The 23,857-nt window shown below is 47.1% G+C and overlaps 1 protein-coding gene across 2 annotated transcripts in view; it reads right to left on the bottom strand.

Annotated features, from left to right (window-relative positions):
- RPTOR (regulatory associated protein of MTOR complex 1) overlaps positions 1–22,726 on the bottom strand; it is a 411,960-nt gene extending 389,234 nt beyond the window's left edge. For both annotated transcript variants that reach the window (XM_039476184.2, XM_003931661.4), the window contains exon 1: positions 21,748–22,726. In XM_039476184.2, the coding sequence (XP_039332118.1) occupies positions 21,748–21,909 (162 nt within the window). In that variant the 5' untranslated portion in view covers positions 21,910–22,726. The remainder of the gene's footprint in view (positions 1–21,747) is intronic.
- Between the last annotated feature and the right edge of the window lie 1,131 nt (positions 22,727–23,857).

Raw genomic sequence — 23,857 nt, 5'->3', positions numbered from 1 at the left:
CTCCAGAAACAGCTGGGCCCCTGGAGTCCCTGGCTGAATGCAAGGCAGGGTGTGCTGCTGGTAAGACTGCAGGAGGCTAGACAAAGAGCAACCACAGGGGAAGCGGAAGCAGAACAGGGTGAGAAACATTCAAGCTCCAACGAGGAAAAATGAAGGGACCTCGCGAAGCCCCCACGACCCTCAGCAGAGACTCAGAAAGACCCTCAGCAGAGACTCAGAAAGACCACACCTTTAGGCACAGGGCTAAACTAGACCAAAAGTAAAGGCTTCTCTAGACTAGAGGTCACCAAATTCTTTGCTGTAAATGGGCAGATAAGTATTTTAGGCTCTGTGGGCCATACAGGCTTTGCCTCAACTTCTCAACTTTACTACTGTCACATGAAATCAACATAGACCATCCACAAACAATGGTACTGTGTTCCCTGTGTTCCAAAAGATGTTATTTATAAAAGCAAGCAAGGGGCCATAGTTTCCCAATCCCTGACCTAGACCTGCTTTTATTCATTCATTCATTCTTTCATTCATTCATTCATTCATTGTTTTTGAAACAGAGTTTCGCTCTTGTTGTCCAGGCTGGAGTGCAATGGCTCAATCTCAGCTCACTGCAACCTCTGCCTCCTGGGTTCAAGCGGTTCCCCTGCCTCAGCCTCTCTAGTAGCTGGGATTACAGGCGCTCGCCACCACACCCAGCAAATTTTTTGTATTTTTATTAGAGACGGGGTTTCACCATGTTGGCCAGGCTGGTCTTGAACTCCTGGCCTCAAGTGATCCACCTGCCTCAGCCTCCCAAAGGGCAAGGATTACAAGTATGAGCCACTGCACCAGGCCTAGACCTGCTTTTAGAAGACAGAAAACAAGCCCTGTAAGAATGCCCCTAGTCCTGTATTCTTCCTGCCAGAACAAAACTCAACACTGTTTAAATGCAGAAAACAAAACACAGATGCTCAACAACGTAACACTATGTCCAGCATCCAATCAGAAATTAGTAGAGGTAAGAAAAAGCAAGAAAGCCTGATCTGCAACCACAAGAAAATCAGTCCATCTAGACCCAAAACTGAGACTGATGAGGAAATAACAGACCTTTAAAACGATCTTTAAAATGATATTACAAATTTGCTCAAGGATTCAAAAGAAAGCATGAATATGAAGAAAGAAATCCAAATGGAACTTAATAGAGAGAAAGAAACAACATCTGAAATTTCAAAACACATCGGATGAGTCGGGTTAAGAGCATGGTAGGCTGTGGCTCACACCTATAATCCCAGCACTGTGGGAGGCCGAGGCAGGAGGATCACTTGAGCCCAGGAGTTCAAGACCAGCCTGGGCAACATAGTGAGATCCTGTCTCTATAAAAATAAAGAGTATGTTAGATACTGCAGAAGAATGGATGAGAGAACATGGAGACATTACAACAGAAACAATTCAAATGAGTCACAGAGGAAAAAAAGGTGGAGGGAATGGGGAGCCTTAGTCGGACAATATCAGCATCTAAAATAAATGTAAGCAGAGCTGTGGAAGATTGAGGAGGAACGGGGGAGAGATAGGAAAACTGGAAAAATGATGGCAGTACATTTTCCAAAATTTTAGTGAAAGGTATCATCCTACAGATTCAAGAGTGTCAACAAACCACAAGCAGACTAATCACAAAGAAAACTGCACCAAGGTACATTGTCATCAAACTGCTAAACTCCAATGACAAAGAAAAAATCTTTAAAGTACCTGAAGAAAAAAGAATATTACACACCAGAGAACAAAAGACTGACAGCAGACTTCAGGAACAAGGCAAGCCTGAGGCAACAGAACGTCCTTAAAAGTGCTAGACGAGGCATAAAGGTGAAATAGGGACAGTCTCAGACAAACGGCTGACAAAATGTGTGGCCACACGACCAGTACTATAAGCAAAGGGAAAGTTCTTCAGACTGAGGGAAAACGATACCAGACCCAAGCTCAGCGCTACAAAAAGAATGAAGCCTAGAAACAGAAATACGCGGGCGGGTGGGATGCGGCGGCTCATCCCTGTAATCCCAGCACTTTGGGAGGCTGAGGCAGGCAGACTGCTTGAGGCCGGGAGTTCCAGACCAGCCTAGCCAGCATGGCATGATCCCACCCCTACTAAAAATACAAAAACATTAGCTGGACATCGTAGCTCATGCCTGTAGTCCCAGCTACTCGGGAGGCTGAGGCACGAAAACTCCTTGATTCTGGGAGGCGGACGTTGCAGTGAGCCAAGATCACACCACTGCACTCCAGACAGGGCAACAGGGTGAGACTCCGTCTCAAAAAAAAAAAAAAAAAAGAAAGAAAGAAAGAAATAGAAGTATGTGGGTCAACATAAAAGATATTCTTATTTTTTAATTTATTTCTAAGATAATGGACTTTAATAATAGCAATGTACTGTGGGGTTTATAATGTGTAGAAATAAAATGTATGACATTAATAGCAAAAGGATGGGGGAACAGGATACCCCCATCTTCTATAAGGTTCTTATATTACATGTAAAGTTGTATAATATCATTTGAAGGTACACTGTGATAACTTAAAGATGTAGCATTGAAAACCTTAGAACCATCACCAAAAAAATAAAGAGGTATGTATAGGTTGGGCATGGTGGCTCATGCTTGTAATCCCAGCACTTTGGGGGGCTGAGGCAGGATCACTTGAGGCCAGGACATATCATAACCCTGTTTTGTGCCTTGTTTTGCGTTGTTTGTGCTTAGTAACATTATCTGGGACACCTCTCCATAACAGCGCATATAGAGTGACCGCACCATCTTCACTCACGGCACCACACACTGGGCTCTTCATTACAGTCAGGCAGTCCCAGGGGACTTCCCAATATTGCCCTGTTTAATCCCTACAGCCGCGCTTTGCAGAAGGAGTCTTCGACCCACCTGACTGACGGAAACACTAAGGCTCAGCCCAGGCGCAGACAGCTAGAGAGCCGAGGAGCCAGCTTGCAGCAAGGTCAGTCGGACTCCAAAGCCCATTCTCTTAGATAAAACTGTTGCCTCTTCAATTCTTAAAAAAGGCAAGCGAAGTTGTCTAACTCTATGCAAGGAGGGACTTTAAACCAATGAGAAACTGCCAGAAAAGCTGCACCCAGAATTCAGCAAGAAGCAGGGTCGACCCCGGGCGCCGAAGCTGTCCGAGCGCCAGATGCGGCTCCTGACTCACCCCGTAACAACCAAAAAACTTGGTAAGGTTGGCTGGCTGTACAAACAGCCTCGGTTTACTCAACTGTAACAAAATGTGCCTGCTAGGGCCTTTGTCAGGATTAGAGACATTAATCCATGTTTTAAAATGTTTGCGAATTATAAAGAGACACAAAGTACAGAGCGAGACAGCTCCCGCGCCCACGCCTCGCTCCCGCTCCCAGACCTGGGGCTCCGCCCCCTCCGCAGGCAGAGCCTCTTCCTCCCCATCCCAGATCTGGGGCTTGGCTCCCTCCATGACAGTGCGGCTCCCTCCACCACATTCTCCCCTGCCCTGACTCCCTCTCCTGCACTGGCTCCTTCTCAGAGAAGACACTGGTTTACTGTGGCCTCCTCGAGTCACCAGCCCACTTTGCTCCCCCCACACCCCAAACCCCCGTGGTGTGTGACCACCATCTCCCCTGTCCCTTTGCCTTCTTAGCAATTATTCCACGGCAATTCAGCTTCTACCAAGCTCCCTATTCCACCAAACATCTCACAAAGTCAATCACGAAACAAACAGTTACGGAGAATCTCCCGTGTAACAAACACTGCCTAGTATTATCTGTACAAGTCTCAAGGGTAAGGAGTGTACGGTTTTTTCTATGAAACTTTCAAGATAACATACGTTCCAGATGTTGGCAAGCATGTGGAGGCACTGGGACTCTCACACGAGGCTAGAAATCCTTGTACCATAAAGACATACAGGCTTACATTCACTGCAGCACTATTCACTATAGCAAAGACATGGAATCAACATAAATGTCCATCAATGACAGATTAGATAAGAAAATGTGGTACATGCAAGAAATCAGCATATTAAAAAAAGAAAAAAGAAAACATGGTGCAATATATGATATGGAATACTATGCAGCCGTAAAAAGTAGGATCATGTCCTTTGGGGGAACATGGAGGCCGTCATCCTTAGCAAACCAACACAGGAACAGAAAGCCAAACACCACCCGTTCTCACTTACAAGTGAGAGCGACATGAGAACATACAAACACAAAGAAGGAGAAAACACACACTGGGGCCTACTTGAGGGTAGAGGGTGGGAGGAGGGAGAGGATTAGAAAAACAGCTACTGGGTACTAGGCTTAATACCTGGGTGACAAAATAATCTGTACAACAAACCACAGCGACACGAGTTCACCTATGTAACAAACCTGCACATGTACCCCTAAACCTAAAATAAAAGTTGTTTTATTATGAAAAAGTAATAACAAACTAAGAACAGTATGGTAGTCTCTCCTAGGGCTGAACATTTGTATTCTCTGTCTCCCAGCAATTCCACTCCTAGGGGTCAACACCAGAGACATATTAGATATATGTTACCCAAAGGACATGCGAGAGAAGGTTCCCTACAGCACAAGTTTAATAGCCTAAATGCTGGAAACCATCCAAATGTCCATCAGCAGGGGAGTTACCTGTGGTCCAAGGGAGCGACTGAGCATGGCTGCTAGAGCAGCATGGATGGATCTCACAGGCAATGCTGAGTGAGAAGCCAAAAGCTAAAGTGCAGTCACACGACCCTGGACGTCAGGGGCAAGGCTTCCTGGGGAGGGGTGGACAGCGACGGAGGGGCACAGAGGATCTTCAGGGCGGGCGGGGCTGTTCGTTCTCGATCTGGGTGCCTCACTTTGAGGCAACTCACCCAGCCCTTCAGATATGCTGGGCATCCTCAGACAACAGTTGCTTAAGGAAATTTAAGTGAGAGTCTTCTTTGCAGCCAAAAGAACCTGACTAAAACAAATACTTTGATTTCAAAACAAAAAAAGAATACAGAATTGTAAAATTTTAAAATATTTATTTATTTATTTATTTATTTATTTATTTTTAGATGGAGTCTTGCTCTGTTGCCCAGGCTGGAGTGCAGTGGCATGATCTTGGCTCACCACAGCCTCTGCCTCCCAGGTTCAAGCGATTCTCCTGCCTCAGCCTCCTGAGTAGCTGGGATTACAGGCACACGCCACCATGCACAGCTAATTTTTGTATTTTTAGTAGAGATAGGGTTTCACTATGTTGGCCAGGATGGTCTTGAACTGACCTCATGATCCGCCCACCTTGGCCTCCCAAAGTGCTGAGATTACAGGCGTGGGCCACTGCGCCTGGCCTATTTTTTTAAATTAATTAGTTTATTTATTTATTTTTGAGAGAGGGCCTCACTCTGTTGCCCAGGCTGAAGCACACTGGTACAATCACAGCTTACTGCAGCCTCAACCTCCCTGGGCTCTCAGGTGATTCTCCCACCTCAGCCTCCTGAGTAGCTGGGACCATAAGTGCCACCACCATGCCTGGCGTTTTTGTTTGTTTGTTTTTTGAAATGGAGTCTCACTCTGTCACCCAGGATGGAGTGCAGTGGTGCAATCTCGGCTCACTACAACCCCCACCTCTTGGGTTCAAGCGATTCTCCTGCCTCAGCCTCCGAAGCTGGGATTACAGGTACCCACCACCCCACCCAGCTAATTTTTGTATTTTTAGTAGAGACAGGGTTTCACCATGTTGACCAGGCTGGTCTCAAACTCCTGATCTCAAGTGATCCACCCATCTCAGCATCCCAAGTGCTGGGATTACAGGCATAAGCCACCAAGCCTGGCCTTAATAGCAAATCATATTGATGCCTAAGATAGATATAAGTGCCATCTCCTGCTGTACTTCCTACTTCCAAAAGGGCCTTCCTGTCACTTAAGTTGGGCCCCATCTACACACCTTCCTTCCCTCTACACCAACCAGCCAACCCTTCCCGTCCTTCACGGTCCAGCTCAGGCCCTGCCTGACAGAGAATCAGCAGATACTCAGAGAATATCACCAAAATATCAGCAGTGGCATCTTGGTCCATCCCTGCGGCTACAACAAAAATATCTGAGACTGGGTAATTCATAAATAACAGGAATTCATTTCTCACAGTTCTGGAGGCTGAGAAGTTCACGACCAAGGGGTCAGCAGGGTGCGTGGGGGTCTGGTGAGGGCTGCTCTAGGCTTTGATTGTACTGCAACCTCATGTGGCCGGGGGCGGAGAGGCAAAAAGGGCCCAGCTAGTGCCCTCCACCCCTTTCAGAAGACACCAATACCACCCATAGGGCAGAGCCCTGTGGCCCAATCACCTCCAAAAGGCCCCATTTTTTTTTTTTTTTTTTTTTAGATGGAGTCTCACTCTGTCGCCCAGGCTGGAGTGCAGTGGCGTGATCTCAGCTCACTGCGACCTTGGCCTCCCAGGTTCAAGCAATTCTTCTGCTTCAGCCTCCCAAGTAGCTGGGACTACCTATCAGCACGCACCACCACGCCCGCCTAATTTTTGTTTTAGTAGAGATGGGGTTTCACCATATTGGCCAGGCTGGTCTCGAACTCCTAACCTTGTGATCCACCCACCTCGGGCTCCCAAAGTGCTGGGATTACAGGTGTGAGCCACCACGCCCGGCCTGGCCCCATCTCTTAATATGGTTTCACTGGGGACTTAAATTCCAGCATGAATTTTGGAGGGACACAAACATTGAAACTATAGCAAGGGATGCAGTGGGATTTTATGTAAATTTTACTTTCATGATGTTTTTCTATAGGTTGTTTTAAACATTTTACAATGATGTGTTATTTTGTAATCTGAAGGAATAAAAACAAGTTTTCAAGGAAGTGGGTTATTCCAATTAAAAAAAAAAAAAGTTAAAATGTTGTTCAAGTATTAAGACCATTTTCAGTCTAAAGTTTTACTTAAAGAACAAAAACTCCTGAGGAGCCAGGTACAGGGGCTCATGCCTGTAATCCCCGCACTGTGTGAGGCTGAGGAGGGAGGATCACTGGAGGCCAAGAGTTTGAGACCAGGTTGGTGGTTGTGTGCACCTGTGGTCCCCGATATGAGGTGGCAGAATCGCTTGAGCCCAGGAGTTCAAGACTGCAGTAAGCTATGATCGCACCCCTGCACTCCAGCCTGGGTGACAGAGCAAGACCTCGTCTCAAAAAAATAAAAAATAAAAAACTCTTCAGGGAAAACATTCATGCCTGCTGACCCAGTAAAAACACATCTTGGTGAAAAGAGCTGTGTGAATGAAGTAAAAGACTGTATAGTGGTTCTCTGGAGCCTGAGCCCTGAGGCCAAACTGCAGGTGTGACCCAGGCTCTGCCACCTGCCAGGCCAGACCAGCAACAGACCAGAAAGCACGGAACGGTCTACTGTGGATGCAGGATGGCAGCCCACCTGATGAGGCCACCTGTGCCAACGTGAAGCACCTTCAGGACATCTGCAACAAGGCAGGTGATAGTCACACCTAGCTGAAAACTACATCTGGATCTGGGCAAGGACTTACAGAAAATGAAGAAAAAATCTGATTTAACTTTTTGACAGTAGTTTCATTTTGATATGTCTTTAAACTGCTTGTGCAATCTACTTTTTTTTTTTTTTTTTTTTGAGACAGGGTCTTGCTCTGTTTTTGAGATGGAATCTCACTGCTACCCAGGCTGGAGTGCAGTGGCGTGATCTTGGTTCACTGTAACCTCTGCCCCCCAGGTTCAGGCAACTATTCTGCCTCAGCCTCCCGAGTAGCTGGGACTACCTACAGGCACGCGCCACCTGTAGGTAGGTAGCTCGCAGGTTCAAGCAATTCTCCTGCCTCAGCTTCTTGAGGCACTAGGATTACAGGCATGTAGTCCCAGCCACCACAACCAGGTAATTTTTGTATTTTTAGGAGAGACGAGATTTCACCATATTGCCCAGGGTGGTCTCAAACTCCTGACTGAAAGTGATCCACTCGGCCTCCCAAAGTTCTGGGATGACAGCCGCGAGCCACTGCCCCTGGCCTTGTCTGATCTACTTTTAAGGATAAAATAAAAAGTTCTCCAAGAAAACACCAAACTGAAAGGTGCTCACCGTGTACTGGGGAGGCTGCCGTGACCACCCAGCTCCTCAGCAGGGAGCACGGGGTAGCAGGAGCAATCGAAGGCCAAACACTGAGGGGACAGGATCAGCCATCGTTTCAGGCCACACTTTCAACAGATCCCACCAAAACATTCTGTACGTTTCCACAAGCAAACACGTGACCTTTGGCTTTCCAAATGCCTGGTGTATCTTGTTTTTCTCTCCCACATCCAGTTAGGAGCCTGTGTGCCACCCTGCCTCCTCCTGCACCCAGGCAGTCACCTAGGTTCTCAATTTTGCTTCCAGGGGCTCTTGGGTGCCAGGCCTGTCACTCCCAGCCCAAGCAGCCACCAGACCCTCATCTCCTCCTACCCTCAGGATATTCCCGGCCGGGCGCGGTGGCTCACGCCTGTAATCCCAACACTTTGGGAGGCCAAGGTGGGTGGATCATGAGGTCAAGAGATCGAGACCATCCTGGTCAACATGGTGAAACCCCGTCTCTACTAAAAATACAAAAAAATTAGCTGGGCATGGTGGCGCATGCCTGTAATCCCAGCTACTCAGGAGGCTGAGGCAGGAGAATTGCCCGAACCCAGGAGGCGGAGGTTGCAGTGAGCCGAGATCGCGCCATTGCACTCCAGCCTGGGTAACAAGAGCCAAACTCCTTCTCAAACAAACAAAAAAAAAAGATATTTCCCACCCCACCCCATGCTCCTCCCTAACACACACGCGCACTGACAAATATACATGCACTGACACATAAATACATATGCATAAACACACACACATACACACAACATAAACACACAAGCATACACATACTCACATGTACACACACCTACACATACACTTACAAACACAAACACATACACACATAGTCATACATACATATTCGCATGTATGCAGTCTCTCACACATACACATATTCACACATACAGTCACACACATAAAGACACGTACACATTCAGACACATATACACACACTCACACATCCCAGTCTGCAGCCACAGGGATCTTTGTAAAATACCATCTTGGGTCAGGTGAGGTGGTTCATGTCTGTAATCCCAGCACTTTGGGAGGCTGAGTTGGTGAATCACTCAAGCCCAGGAGTTCAAGACCACTCTGGGCAACATGGTGAAACCTTGTTTCTACAAAAAATGCAACATTTAGCCAGGCATGGTGGCGCATGCCTGTAGTCCCTGCTGCTCAGGAGGTTGAGGAGGGAGAATCACCTGAGCCCAGGGTGGTCAAGGCTGCAGTGAGCAGGGATGGCGCCACTGCACTCCAGCCTGAGTGACACAGTGAGACCCTGTCTCAAAAAAAAAAAAAAAAAAACTAAAAATAAACTAAAATAAAATGCCATTCTGATCATGTCACCACCCTGCTTTAAAAGCTTTCTTTTGTCCTTAAGGTAAAATCCAAATTCCTGTGGCCTTATCAAGCCAGTCAGGATCTGTCCTGCCCAGCCCCCAACCACAGACCTCTTAGCTCTTCACTTCTCAGGTCTCTGCTTCCGTCCGGACTCAGCAAACAGTTACTGATCACTTATTGCCCGCTGGTCGCCCTGGGAGCAGCCTCGGACACAGCAGTGAACACAGAGCCCCTGTTCTCTACACAACACCCTAGCGGGCAGACAGAACGAACACGCAGCCAAGTGCTGGGGAGTGGCAGTGTGGGACAGGAATGGCAGCCACTGAGCGCCGGACAGGCATAGGCTGGCTCCCACAGCGCGAGGGCAGACCCCTCACAGGAGGCCCCTCACAGGAGGTCCCCAATGGCGCTCCCTGAAGACCCCGCTCACTCACCTCCCAGCTCCTGCATGTCCCGTTTCCTCAGGCTGAATATTCCGCCCTCTCCCTTCGACTCTGCTTCGGCTACTGGCTTAGAGCTCCCACCTCAGGAGGCCTTTCTCCGCCAGGCCCATCCAGCCGCCACCAGCACAGTCATCTCTCTGCCCTGATAGACTGGTAAACGCCTTCAATGCAGGAATCACACACTACGGTATCACCAGCACTTAGCCCAGCACCTGGCACAGAGAAGGAGCTCGATAGCTGATTGCCTCAATTCTGTATTTCAGTCATTTGTGAATTCATTGTCCACCCTCTGCCCTGCTCCTCCAACCGCACCACCTAAGCACACAGATCTTCGTCTCAGCCACCATGGACTCCATCCCACCCAGCAAGGGCTCAGCCAAGTCTCTGGTGCAGAACAGATACCATCTTGAGGGCCAGCAGCAGAATTCCCGAAATCGCTGCCTTGTTCTTCAAGGGCCGATCATGACCGCACTGTGCTTTTACTCAGCTGTGTATAAGAATGCTGTTTTTCTCTAATAAGATGTAAATTCCTACAGGGCCACAACCATGTCTTCCATCCCCTACACCCCACGCAATCCCACGTGCAGTGCCATAGATGTAAAACAGTGATTTCCCCACAAAACGCTGACTCATGCTGACACTTATCTTTAGACAGCATGAGCTGACTGTTCAGATAGCCCGGGTCTGTGCATTTCACCATATGTAACGTGTACCTCAGAAAACAATGAAGTCAGCCATATGGCAGGGTTGCTTTCCCAAGTGGCCAGGGTTAGCCGTTCGGAGGCGGAGGCTCCCTCTGTGCATGCCAGGTTTGAGCCCATGATTAAATAAGGACCATAGAGCTGCTTTCCCATGGCAGGGGAGGGAGTGGTAGCAGGAAAAGTGGGAAGGGCAGAACGTGCCATGGTGAGGAGCTGTACTGGAGCTCTCTCTATGCATCCATGGTTTCACGCATACACAGAGAAACAGAGATAACCCAGACACAGCGAGCGCCATCCTCTCTCTCCTGCTCAGAGGGCCAACAGGCGATGCGTGCCACACCACGGGCAATGCACGCAGCCCCAGCCCTACATACACACGTGCTTGGCTTCTCAACGCCATTCTCCACTAACAGGAACCGGGCTCCTTGGAGAAAAGGCTAATTCCAGGACTGGGGCAGGGAGGGCAGAGGGAGCTTGGGCCCTCTCGTTGTGCTGGAAAGTCAGGACATGCTCCTAAACTGGCATTGCAAAAAGGCAGCTCACTCACTCAGCAAGAAAGGCCTTGATTGTAATGGATCGAATGAGCATGGCAGTACTACGGCAAAGCTCTGTCATGTGCTTCTGACGGGATTCACTGAAAAAGGCGCCTCATTACCCAAAATGCCTCACCTCAGTGAGAATGAGGAGAGACTAGACAGCTCAAATTCAGGGCATTCTACAACACGCAAGGCCAACAGATTCACAGACGGCAAGGTGAACGGCAGCTACCAAGGGCTGCGGGAGGGGAATGGGTAGTGGGTATTTAATGGAGACAGTTTCCATCTGGGAAGATGGGAAGCTTCTGGAGGCGGCTGCTGGTGACGGCCGCACAAGCAGGTGATGTGCTGGCTGCCAATGCACTGTGCGCTGAAAGACGGTGGAGATGGTACATTTCACCATAATTAAAAACAAATCAAGGTCAAGAAAGTCTCAAAAGGGCTGAGAGACTCCTTTAGATTAAGGTGGGCGACATAGACACGACCACCAAATGCCACACGTGATCCTGGGTGAGGGGCGGGACATAAGGAAGGCACTGCTGGCCAGACAGCAACATCTGACCTTCCCGAACTACAGAGGGCCAGCAGCACACAGCGATGACACATGTCCTGACTCTCACAGCTGCACGGTGCTGACCTGAGAAAATGGCCTTCCCCTTAGGAGACGGACACAGAGTTTCGCAGTAAAAGGGGGCAGCGTCTCCAACTCGGTCTGAATATGCCAACGGAGGGCGACAGTAAACAAGGCGAGACACCTGGGCAAAGGCTAGGCGGAAGCTCGTGATGCTATCCTTACAGGTTTTCCATCAGTTTCAAATTATACCAACATTTTAAAATACAAAAATGACAATGAACATACCTCAAGAACAATAAACGCAGCTGAAAAAACACACCAACAGCTGAGTAAAATTAAAACTTGTTATCAGCGACTGTCTGCTCTTTACCTGTTTCCTGTTCTGCCTCGAAAGGCATGAAAATTCTCTGCAGAGTCACACCTACCAGTACCTGACAAGTTTAAGGGTTTCAGGCTTTTTTTGAGACAGGGTCTAGCTATGTCACCCAGGCTGGAGTGCAGTGGTGCAATCATAGCTCACTGCAGCCTCAACCTTCGTGGCTCAAGCCATCCCCTTGACTCATCCATCCAAGTAGCTGGGACCACAGGTGCACGCCACCACGCCTAATTTTTTGTATTTTTTGTAGAGATGGAGTTTCACCACATCACCCAGGCTGGTCTCAAATTCCTGAGCTCAAATGATCCACCCACCTCAGCCTCCCAAAGTGCTGGGATTACGCCCATGGGCCAGCGTGTCCAGCCTAAAACACAGTTAAGCATTGACATGTAATGCCAATATTTACTGAAAAGGCATTTTCCATTTTATTAATTTATTTATTTATTATTTTTTGAGATGGAGTCTCACTCTGTCACCCAGGCTGGAGTGCAGTGGCATGATCTCGGCTCACCGCAACCTCTGCCTCCTGGGTTTAAGCGATTCTTGTGGCTAAGCCTCCCAAACTGATGGGATTACAGGCATGTGCCACCATGCCAGGCTGATTTTTGGATTTTTAGTAGAAACAGAGTTTCAGCATGTTAGCCAGGCTGATCTCAAACTCCTGACCTCAAGTGATCCGCCCTCCTTGGCCTCCTAAAGTGCTTGGATTACAGGCGTGAGCCACTGCACCTGAGCATTTTCCATGTATTTAGATTTAGAAAAAGGTATCAAACTTCAGCTGTCCTGAAACAAGTATTGTAAATAACCAAAGTACCTTTTTATCTTTTTAATTGATTGATTGATTGAGTTACTGATTTATTTTGAGACAAAGTCTTGCTCTATCACCCAGGCTGGAATGCAGTGGCATGATCTTGGCTCACTGCAACCTCCACCTCCTGGGTTCAAGCAATTCTCATACCTCAGCCTCCCAACTAGCTGGGATTACACGCACGCATCACGACGCCTGACTAATTTTTGTATTTTTAGTAGAGACGGGGTTTCACCATGTTGACCAGGCTCATCTTGAACTCCTGTCCTCAAATGATCCTCCCACCTCAGCCTCCGAAATACCTTTTTAAAGTCATTTGAGCTGGGAGCAATAGCTCAAGCCTGTAATCCCAGCATTTTGGGAGGCTAAGGCGGGCGGATCACGAGGTCGGGAGATCAAGACCATCCTGGCCAACACGGTGAAACCCCATCTCTACTAAAAATGCAAAAATTAGCCAGGCATGGTGGCACGGGCCTGTAGTCCCAGCTACTCCGGAGGCTGAGGCAGGAGAATCGCTTAAACCCAGGAGGCGGAGTTTGAAGTGAGCCAAGATCGCGTCATTGCACTTCAGCCTGGTCACAGAGTGAGACTCAGTCTCAAAAAATAAAGTCATTTGAATAAGAGGAGGACAGAGCCAGAAACCTGGAGCACACCTCCGGTGTATAATCCAAGTGCTATCTTGTTAAAACTCTAGCTCTAGAATGCCACGGGGTGATAATGAGGAGGAAATGTTCTTACCCATTTCAAGACTCTTTCACAGTTCATTGTTCAAAACGGAACACGGCATCTTTTTTAAAGAGTTCTTTTTAATCTAGGGAGATGCTCTCTTTGTGCTTCTGAAACTCATGTGAGACTAACTAACGAAAAGTATAACCACTTCAAGAGCAAATAAAAAGAGCGGAACTGTACCAGCCAGCCAGTCCACACCAGACCCACAAGCTCCGCCCTCTGGAACCCACCCACCTCACATTCTATCTCTACCTTCTTTAAATCGGTAGAATCCATGCTCTGTCGTCCATTCCTACTGCAGTTGCCTCTTTACTGGCTCCCAGAGTTTCTTTCTTTGCTGTTTTTATTGAAGCAGGGTCTCGCTCTATCACCCAGGCTGGAGTGCAGCGTCGCAATCCTAGCTTACCACCGCAGCCTCAACCTCCCAGGCTCAGCGATCCTCCGGCTTCAGGCTCCTGAGTTGCTGGGACCACAGGTGCGCACCACCACATCCAGCTAACTTTTATTTATTGTAGAGACAGGCCCTCACTTTGTTGCTTAGGTTGGTCTGATCATGGGCTCATCACGTAGCTGTGATGGGGAGCTGCCCCAGGATCCCAGCTAGGGAACTGTTGTGCATAAATTTGTGTTTAAAAATATCTTATTGTCTGTGGATGGAGTAGAGGGATGGGAGAGGGGTGAGACAGACTTCTGGAGAAATAGGAGGAGGCCTGATGGTGGTTGTGTGGCCACGTGTAAGGCCATTGCCCTTCCAATCACACAAGCACTTGTGTGTCTCATATGAGTCTCAGCAACCACAAAGAGCATCTACCTAGATTGAAAAAAATGAAATAAAATATTTTTAGATCCTCCCAGTGCAGCCTCCCAAAAGCTGAAATTACAAGTGTGAGCCGGCATGCCCGGCCCCAGGGTTTCTCACCTGGATTAGCACAACCCCCCCACTAGGTGCCCCCACCTCCAGTCTTGCCCTCTCCAATCCCTCCACTCCATCCACAGCCAAAAAGATATTTCAAAACACAAGCGTATGCACGACAGTTTCCAGCTGGAACCCTGGGGCAGCTCCCCATCACCAAGTACATGCAGTTGCTGGCTGGCAGAAGTTTAATGCTGGTCAGTGGGAACAATTTCTTTCACACGTGCAGTTCAATGCAAATGATTGACTTAGTTAATATTAAATCAAGAAGCTCCCAGTAATCATGTCATTCTCCCCTGTAATTACTACGCTTGATGCCTACACCTGGGCGTTGTACTTCGGTACTAACATGCCTGTGGGTCTGTCTAGGCAGCAACGCCCTGGAGAGACAGGACGCTGCCGTGAGCTGTGCACCGTGGCTGAACCTCCAGCCACCTCCTCCTCACCGCAGAGTGGACGTTCCTCCACTCCCAGCAGAAGAGCTACTGGGAGGGCATCTCTCCCTCTGGAGGACAGAAGTCTGAAGCAATAGGAGGCCCTGATGGGGACTACGTGGCCACAGGTAAGGCCACTGCCCTCACAGTCACACAGGCTCTTCACAAACATCCTCCCAGCTCCAAGTGGAGACCTCAACAGTTCCTTATGCAGACAGCAGGAGCGTGCAGTTATGGTGCTTTATGTTTCTTATCTCATTTCATTTCAAGGCCCTGCCTGACATTTCTGACCAGCCACCTGATATCCTTAAGCCCTTCTTCCTGATTTAAGGATGAGGCCCACCTTCTTCTAACGAAACGTCTGGCAGCAGGGCCCCGTTATAGTCCGAAAGATTCGTAAAGACCCCAAAGAGCTTTTTAATAAGTTTCATCTATCAACATGGTGTGTATTGAAGGTTAAAACAGAAAAAAAATAATTGATATATTTTTGAATTCATTCAAAAATCATAAACTTACTATATATTCAAATATATATTTCTACAGATAACTATATTTTCAAAAACTGTCAGTTATCACTTGTCAGGTGGCTTTTTTAGGTTTTTGCCAATCTCTTTAATATCTGGCTTCACAGAAGACAACTGGATTCTCACGTTTGTTTCCACATTCAATCTGTTGGGATACGTCGTTTTGGGTGGAGTATGTGAGAAAAATCCGGCCTCACAACGATACATAATTTAAAAGGGCAGGAGTGTCAGAATATCCAAATAATTGAGAATATTCTTCTTTGATATTACAACAAAATTCAGTAAGCAGTAGTTTCTTAAAGCTCTGTTGAAATCTATTTGAATAAAATAGTTAAACTCTCACTATGGGCAACATAATGAGGCCCTTTCTCTACAAAAAATAAATAAAAAATAAAAAAAAATCTAGGTGTGGTGGCTCGTACCTGTAGTCCCAGCTACTCAGGAGGCTGAGGCAGGAGGATCACTTGAGCCCAGAAGGTTAAGGATGCAGTGAGCCATGAAATAAACAACAACAAGAAAATACACACACACACACACACACACACACAGCCCCCCAGAACATCAGGCGGGCCATGGTGGCTCTCACCTGTAATCCCAGCACTTTGGGAGGCTGAGGCAGGCAAGATCACCTGAGGTCAGGAGTTCAAGACCAGCCTGGCCAATATGGCAAAACCCGTCTCAACTAAAAATACAAAAATTAGTCAGCTATGGTGGCAGGCACATGTAATCCCAGTTACTCGGGAGGCTGAGGCAGAAGAATTGCTTGAACCTAGGAGGTGGAGGTTGCAGTGAGCTAAGATCATGCCACTGCATTCCAACCTGGGCAACAGAGCAAGATTCTGTCTCAAAAAAAAAAAAAAAAAAAAAAAAAACCACCTATCCCAAGCCTTACTGGTGAACTTCTCGTGCCCTATTGTGTTAAAATTCACTGGTCTAACATTGACTGGATCTTTTACCTATGGATGATTTTGTAATATCATGGATTGGTCATCTGGAAATATTGGTTCACTGAATTACACAGATGTTCCAAATGTGAACACATTTCATTCTAGAGTATTAATTCCATTCATTAATATCACCATGGATCTCACCAGAAACATCTTTAAGTCTTGGGAAGCTGCCAGGCTCACAGCAGCAGACACAAGTTTTCCAAAACTAATTTTCACTCGAAGGTTCAAATTTCATGACTGGCAACAAATACTGTCAGTTGTATTCCTTGAAGTGATAGCTCACTGAGTTCATTTGCAAGGACACATCTGCCGAGTACACAGGCCTGAACATCCAGACGCAGCCTGTCGGTGACTCCTTTGGGACATGCTGTGTCTATGAAGGCAGCAGATGCTCCTCCTCCAGGCAGCCACTGGGCCTGGCCTGCAGCAAAGGAGCAGCACACAAAGTCTCAAAAAGATGTGTGCTTAAGAGTCAGGATTCAGTCAAAGTCATCATTTTCACTGCTTTATTACCAAGGACATTCTCTCCAAGTGCATGGCAAAGAAATTAGGAACTATTAGTACAGCTTGGCTTGGCTGTCTTGACTCATCACTTTTGTACCGTCAGTGCAGAAATCCACAGTGTGGAAAAGGCCAATGGTGTTCTATTACGATGGAAACAGTTTTGACCTCGTGGATCTCTGCAAAGGGCCTAGGGGAAGCCCCAGTGCACAAGCACCTGCCCTGAGCAGACTGAGCATCATTCTGCCTGCCGAATGCTGGTCTGCTGTCTGCTTTAGACCCCACGACCTCTTCACATAAATTTTTCAGTTGAGACATGATGATAGATACAGTTTTGTTTTGAACTAAACTGTGTTTCTCCCTCGACATGTTCCGCTTCCTCTCACTGCTAGCCATGTAACTAACGTAACTTGTGGCAAGCCATTCAATTAAAACCTCAGGTGCCTCATCAATAACATGGAGGTAACAGTCACTAGGCAATTTATGATGCTGTTGAGCCATAAAGATAACTTTACACTGATAAAAACAACTATGTTATACTTAGATTAAAAAACTACCTATTTTTTATCAGTCTATTTTCATTGAATCCCTACTATGTGTCAAGCACTACTACCCTATGGACCAGCATAGACTAGACTAGGTCCCTGCTTTGTGATGAAAAGCTCACACTTCCAGCAGGAAGTAGGGAAAAAAACATCAGAGAACTAAAAAGCCATCACGAGGGATTATAAGTGACAGGGTGGCTCCTTCAGATGGGGTGATGGTGGGCCTCTCTGAGGAGGGGACCTAGATGCTGAGCATGGAAGACGAGAAGGAGCCAGGTGTGCAAAGTTCAGGGGAAGAGCATTCCAGGAGTTTCTATCCAAGAAACAGAAAAGACAGGTAGGGGCCAAACAATGAAGGCTTATGTGAACCAGGGAGAGGAGTCTGCGTTCTACTTTAAGCACAGAGAAAGCAAATGGAGACCACCAGTAAGGAAGTAACAGAATCTGATTCACACTTTCAAAAGATCCCTCTGGCCAGGTGTGATGGCTCAAGCCTATAATCCCAGCACTTTGGGAGGCCAAGGTGGGAAGATTGCTTGAGCTCAGGAGTTCAAGACCAGCCTAGCCAACATGGTGAAACCCCATCTCTTTTAAAAATAAAAAAATTAGCTGGGCGTGGTGGCATGCACTGGTAGTCCCAGCTACTTGGGAGGCTGAGGCACAAGAATCGCTTGAACCTGGGAGGCAGAGGTTGCAGTGAGCCAAGATCTTGCCACTGCACTCCAGCCTGGGCAACAAAAGCAAAACTCCATCTCCAAAAAAAAAAAAATCCGTTTCAAACAGTTGGAACATAATAATCACAGTTAAACACAAATAGGAGAGATATATACATATCTGTTTTAGTCAAAGATCTGTGAATGATTCATTTTGAAATATACTTCATATATGTCTCGTTATTTGAAAATTGCAAGCTGAAAATACTATCGATACATGTATGCATCATTCACTATACATAGAATTAACCAAATAACAAACTCATTTGATAATAATAATTTTAAACAAACAGTAACTTACTAATTACAATGTGGTAAAAGTAGCATTTGAAAACCAAGACTGATTCAAAACAAAGATGACAGGAATCCAACTGAGAGCGGGCATGGGCTGTAGCTCTGGAGGGATGCCGAGTGCTGAGTGGCAAAAAAAACTCCTGGAGTCATCCGTCAGTCAACTTTGGTAAAGATGTCAATTTTAGGAATCTGTAGCATGGCCACTAAATATGATGCCGGTAAGTAATCATTGGTATATATACAAAAAAAAGTGTATGAAACTGCACATTAATCACAGGAAGAAGCAAAATCTCAGCTTGCATTTAGGACAGTCATCAGCCACCAGGAAGTAGTTGCTGTAGCTCCTAGCACAACCATGCCCACACATTTCACTTTACAGACAGGCTGCTCCACCAGACTGGAGGCCATCTCCAGCACAGTGGGACGGTGTGGCCTGGAGGCCAAAAAACACCCTAGGGCCAGGCGTGGGGCTCACACCTGTAATCCCAGCACTTTGGGAGGCTGAGGCAGGCAGATGACCTGAGGTCCGGAGTTCGAGACCAGCCTGGCTAACATAGTGAAACCCTGTCCTACCAAAAATACAAAAAAATTAGCCGGGCATAATCCCAGCTACATGGGAGGTCAAGGCAGGAGAATAGCTCGATCCCGGGAGGCGGAAGTTGCAGTGAGCCAAGACCATGGTACTGCACTCCAGCCTGGGCAACAAGAATGAAACTCCATCTAACAAAAAAAACACCCCAAGCTGAGCATGTTGGCTCACACCTGTAATGCGAACACTTTTGGAGGCCAAGGCAGGAAGATTGCTTGAGCCCAGGACTTCGAGACCAGCCTGAGCAATAGTGAGACTCGCCAACTCCAGATACAGTGGTGCACACTTATAGTCTCAGCTACTGGGGAGGCTGAGGTGGGAGGTTCACTTGGGCCCTGGAGGTCGAGACTGCAGCGAGCTGTGTGATCGCACCACTGTACTCCAGCCTGGATGACAGAACAAGACCCTGTCTAAAAAAAAAAAAAAGAAAGAAAAAAGAAAGGAAGAGAAAAAGCACTCCACAAATGGGGTTTGTTGAGCCTGCGGTGTTGGACTACAACGTGTTCGGTAATACATCTGAATTAGTACCAATATTTAAAAACTGGAAGACTTTACATTAAAAAAAAATTTTGCTGGCTTCTCAAAGACAAAGAGAGAGAGCTGGCCAAGGCCCAGCTGCCCCTTCAGCTATGGCATGCACTCTCCAGGGAGCCCCTGTTCCCACCCTCTGGAAACTGTCACACATACTGTGTTCAACGTCAGCTGCCATTTATCTTTATCGTTGAACCTATGCCATTATTCTTCCTAAATTCACTTACGCTACCTTCCAACTCCTACTATCATTTGACTTTGCACTTCTGTCCTAGTAGGTCGTGTGAAAATGTCCGCTCAAGGTCTGACCTGACGGAAGAGACTACAAGATTCCAGACTCTCCCGAACTCGCGAAGATGTTAGCTGCTGTTTTTCTCCATGGGACACAGATACAGCAAACATTCTCCCTGGCTCCTTTCTAAGTCGCAATCTCCATGGTTACTAAAAGTCACAGAACTTTTGTTTCTCTTGGCAACCTGTGAAAAGCTTATCAGGGAATATTGATCATTCACAAACTAATGTTTTAATTAAAAGGTCAAAAATCTACCTGTTAATCAGTTTCAAACAGTTGGAACATAGGTTTAGGACAGAGGAGGGAACCAAGCAACAGTAAAAAAAGAACAACAACAAAAACAAAAACACTACCCTCCACAAAGAATGAAAAAACAAAAAGTCTTTTCACATATATATACATATAGCAACCACAAAAGCTTTTAACTATATTATTAGTACTAAAGATGTCCATAAGACAGAATTTATACAACCTCCACCAATGACTAACTTATTTAACTCCTTAAACTGCTTTTGGATGAAACAAATTTTCCTAACCTTTTATAAGTAAGCCAAATCAGTAACTAAAGTACTGGTTACTGGTGACTTCTGGCTAGAGTTGCCAGAAGTATAATCTTTTTTTTTTTTTTTCTTTTTGAGACACAGTCTCAATCTGTCTCCCGGGCTGGAGTGCAATGGCGCAATCTCAGCTCATTACTACCTCTGCCTTCCAATTCTCCAGCCTCAGTTTCCTGAATAGCTGGAATTACAGGTACCGCCACCAGGTCTGGCTAATTTTTGTATTTTTAGAAGAGACGGGGCTTCACCGTGTTGGCCAGGCTGATCTCAAACTCCTGACCTCAGGTGATCCACCCACCTCAGCATCCCAAAGTGCTGGGATTACAGGCATGAGCCACCGTGCTCAGCCCAGCAGTGTAATCTTATATATGTCCAACATCATATACTAAAAAACAATAATATTCCATAAACATATACATAAGCCTAGAAGAAATCAAACATTGTAACAGCAACTTCCTCTTTTATATCACTGAAATGTGCAAATCATTAAAAGCAGCCTGGAGGGAGAAAATACTTACCAAAAGACAAATTGTAAGTGTCCACAGATGAGAAGCAGTTATCACCCCTTTGCTTTTTAGACCAGGAAATAGATAGTGTTTTATGAAGGAAAGATTCAACAAAAATTCGGCTTTCTTTCCTACCAGCTGCTTGTTGAGTCACTCTCCACACTCCAACACCATGAGGATACCCTAAAACCTGCACCCAAGTCTCAACCCCTCATCCCCTAACTGCACAATTAAAGAAATTCTATCTCCAAGTTACAGCAACAGGACACTACATAAAAGCAGGGAAGTCTAGCTTCAAGACAAACTGTTTAGAAGACTAGAATGAAGTTCACTGTAACTTTAAAATAACGGCACTAATTTGTTACTAGTTGAACATTTTCCAGTGATCTCGTTTCCTAACATAGTATATGAGGCTTCTGCACTTCACCCACCCACCCTGGATATTTTTACAAGTAGACTAACCATGTGGATATAAGCATTATATCGCACGTCGTGAATCTCAGTGTTAACAGAACTAAGTAGCATGCCAAAGAGCATGTAATACTCGCAATGCTGTATTTTCAAATTTGCTTAACTTTTATTGTCTGCATTAGAACTTAGTTGGAATTGAATGAACACTGCGCAGGGAGTAACGACGAACCAAAACAGCCTTTCCCATTTCCAATCAAAAACTGCAGTCTGAAATGGCTTTTGCTTTCTAATTGACTTACGACATGTGGCTTAGGGGAAATGTTCGCGCTTTGCTAAGGACACTTTTCGGGCTGTAAACTTCCGTCGTTGGAGAAACTACCAAGTTCAAGGGGTGCCATCAGAATCCACTTACCCGATCCTTCATCCTCCAGCTCTGAGCTAAGGATTTGGAGCCTTCAATTTTCTCACAGTGCCTCTTTTTCATAAAAGCCAAAGGTAGGTTCCAGTCTGTAAGGTCAGCCTCATCTTCCTCCCCCAGGCCCAGCAGAGGCGACTGCAGCATTTCGGACTCCATCAGTGGGGGAGGGGGAGGGGGAGTCCTTGGCAGTAAGCGCTCGAGAACCTCCAGCCTTAAAAACGAGCGTGTACCAGAAGGGGTGAAATAAGACACAGAAAAACGGAGAATCGAAAAAGAAAGGGATGGAGAGTGCGGAGACCCTGGCTCGGGCAAAAAGTCTGAGATCCTTCTCTCTTAACTCTGAGCGGGAGTCGGGGAGGGGGCCGCTGGAAAACGGGGCAGCCCCAGAAGCTCCGCGGACACACCCCACCCCAGGTCCCCAGCCGCTGGCCGCTCCCGAGGCTGTACGTTTCCGGAGGGGCTGCGAGCCGAGCTGTCAAACGCGTGAGGGACTTCGGGCCTCGCTGTGACCCCGCTCTCGGCCTCCAACGCCTCTGCAGATCCGAGCACGGGCAGGCCGCTCCTGGTGCCGGTTCGCCCCTGGGCCGACTGGGCTGAGGTCTCCGGCCGAGGGATCGGGTTCAGAGGGCCTTGGGTCTCTTCTGGCCACTCTCAGCCCTGCGGGTCCCGCACTCGCCTGAGCTGCTGCAACCAGAGCCAGGACCGGCCCATCGTGCTCGCCCGCAACCCGGTTCCTCAACCTCACGTCCGCGCGGCCTGGCTGGTCCTGGCCTTCAGCCCAGAGGCTCTCTCCTGCCTGAGAACGAGTCCTGAGAAACGGGCGACAGGGAACCACGGAGAGAACGGGCAATGTGGGCTTACTGGGTCAGGGGAGCTTTGCCCTCCGGTTTGGAGCTACAGTGAAACTCCACTCATCAGCACATCAAGGAGGACGCCATATTGCCAGGACCCAGAATGCACCGCGACCTACGGCGTGGCCGACAGACCAAACCTCCTCAGAGCGTTCTCGCCGCGCCACCTGCCTGCGGCGGAGGAAGGGGCGTCCCCGACCCCGTTACCTCGGTGACGTAATTCCATTTTCCCCCGTTCATCGCCATTCGTTCGGTAGAGGCGTGTTATTAGAGTCAATCCTGCAAATGAAACTGTCAGTGTCATTTATTTTTTTCAAAAACATTGTTACAGGCTCCTGAAATGAAAGGAATCGACCACCTTGTTTCTTCCAGATTTTGAAAAAGCGGCAAAAGCTTCGGGAAAAACCATTTATAACATTAGAAAAGATAGTACTTTTTTTTTTTTTTCCGCGTAGTAGCCTCCACAGTGTCAATCAGATTTTTCTCTTTAATTTTTTTCATAGGAAACCAAGTGAAAGGTCGGGCGCAGTGGCTCTGTGGGAGGCCGGGGCCGGCGGATCACGACGTCAGGAGTTCGAGACCATCCTGGCCAACATGGTGAAACCCTGTCTCTACTAAAAATACAAAAATTAGCTGGGTGTGATGGCGCACACCTGTAGTCCCAGCTACTCAGAGGCTGAGGCAGGAGCATCACCTGAACCCAGGAGACAGAGGTCACAGTGAGCCAAGATCGCGCCACTGCACTCCAGCCTGGCGACAGAGCGAGACTCTGTCTAAAAAGAAAGAAAGAAAGAAAGAAAGAAACCAAGTGAAAAAAATTTTCATCGAATACATTTTTTTTATTTAATCTATCTCATTTCTGAGAGTTTTATCCTTTTAAATTTTTTCCCACTTCTTGGTATTAGTAGTTTATTCTTATGTTGATATAGCTTCACGTGCAAACATCTAAAACTCTAGATTTCTGTGGGCGGAGGCAAGCCTCTTGGGTGACTCTTTTTCAATTCAGGAAACTTGGCTCATGTACAACGTACAGAGAACTGTGTACGTTGGGATATAAACCCGAATGTAACATGCAGTGCCTGCTTCGGCTAAACCGGATGTCTAGTGTGCCACGCTTGAGGCCGACCAGCAAAGCAGGGGACAAGGAGACAGGCTCATTTCCCCTCTGCACTGGGACTTCGGTGTCAGAAGCACCTGGATTCGCATCTTGGCTGTGTGGCTTTCTAACTCTGTGAGCTTGGTTCCCTTCACTA

This window comes from Saimiri boliviensis, chromosome 17, assembly GCF_048565385.1.
Source record: "Saimiri boliviensis isolate mSaiBol1 chromosome 17, mSaiBol1.pri, whole genome shotgun sequence".
NCBI lineage: Eukaryota > Metazoa > Chordata > Mammalia > Primates > Cebidae > Saimiri > Saimiri boliviensis.
Note: the sequence above shows the minus strand (reverse complement) of the source record. Positions and strands in the feature narration are given on the sequence as shown.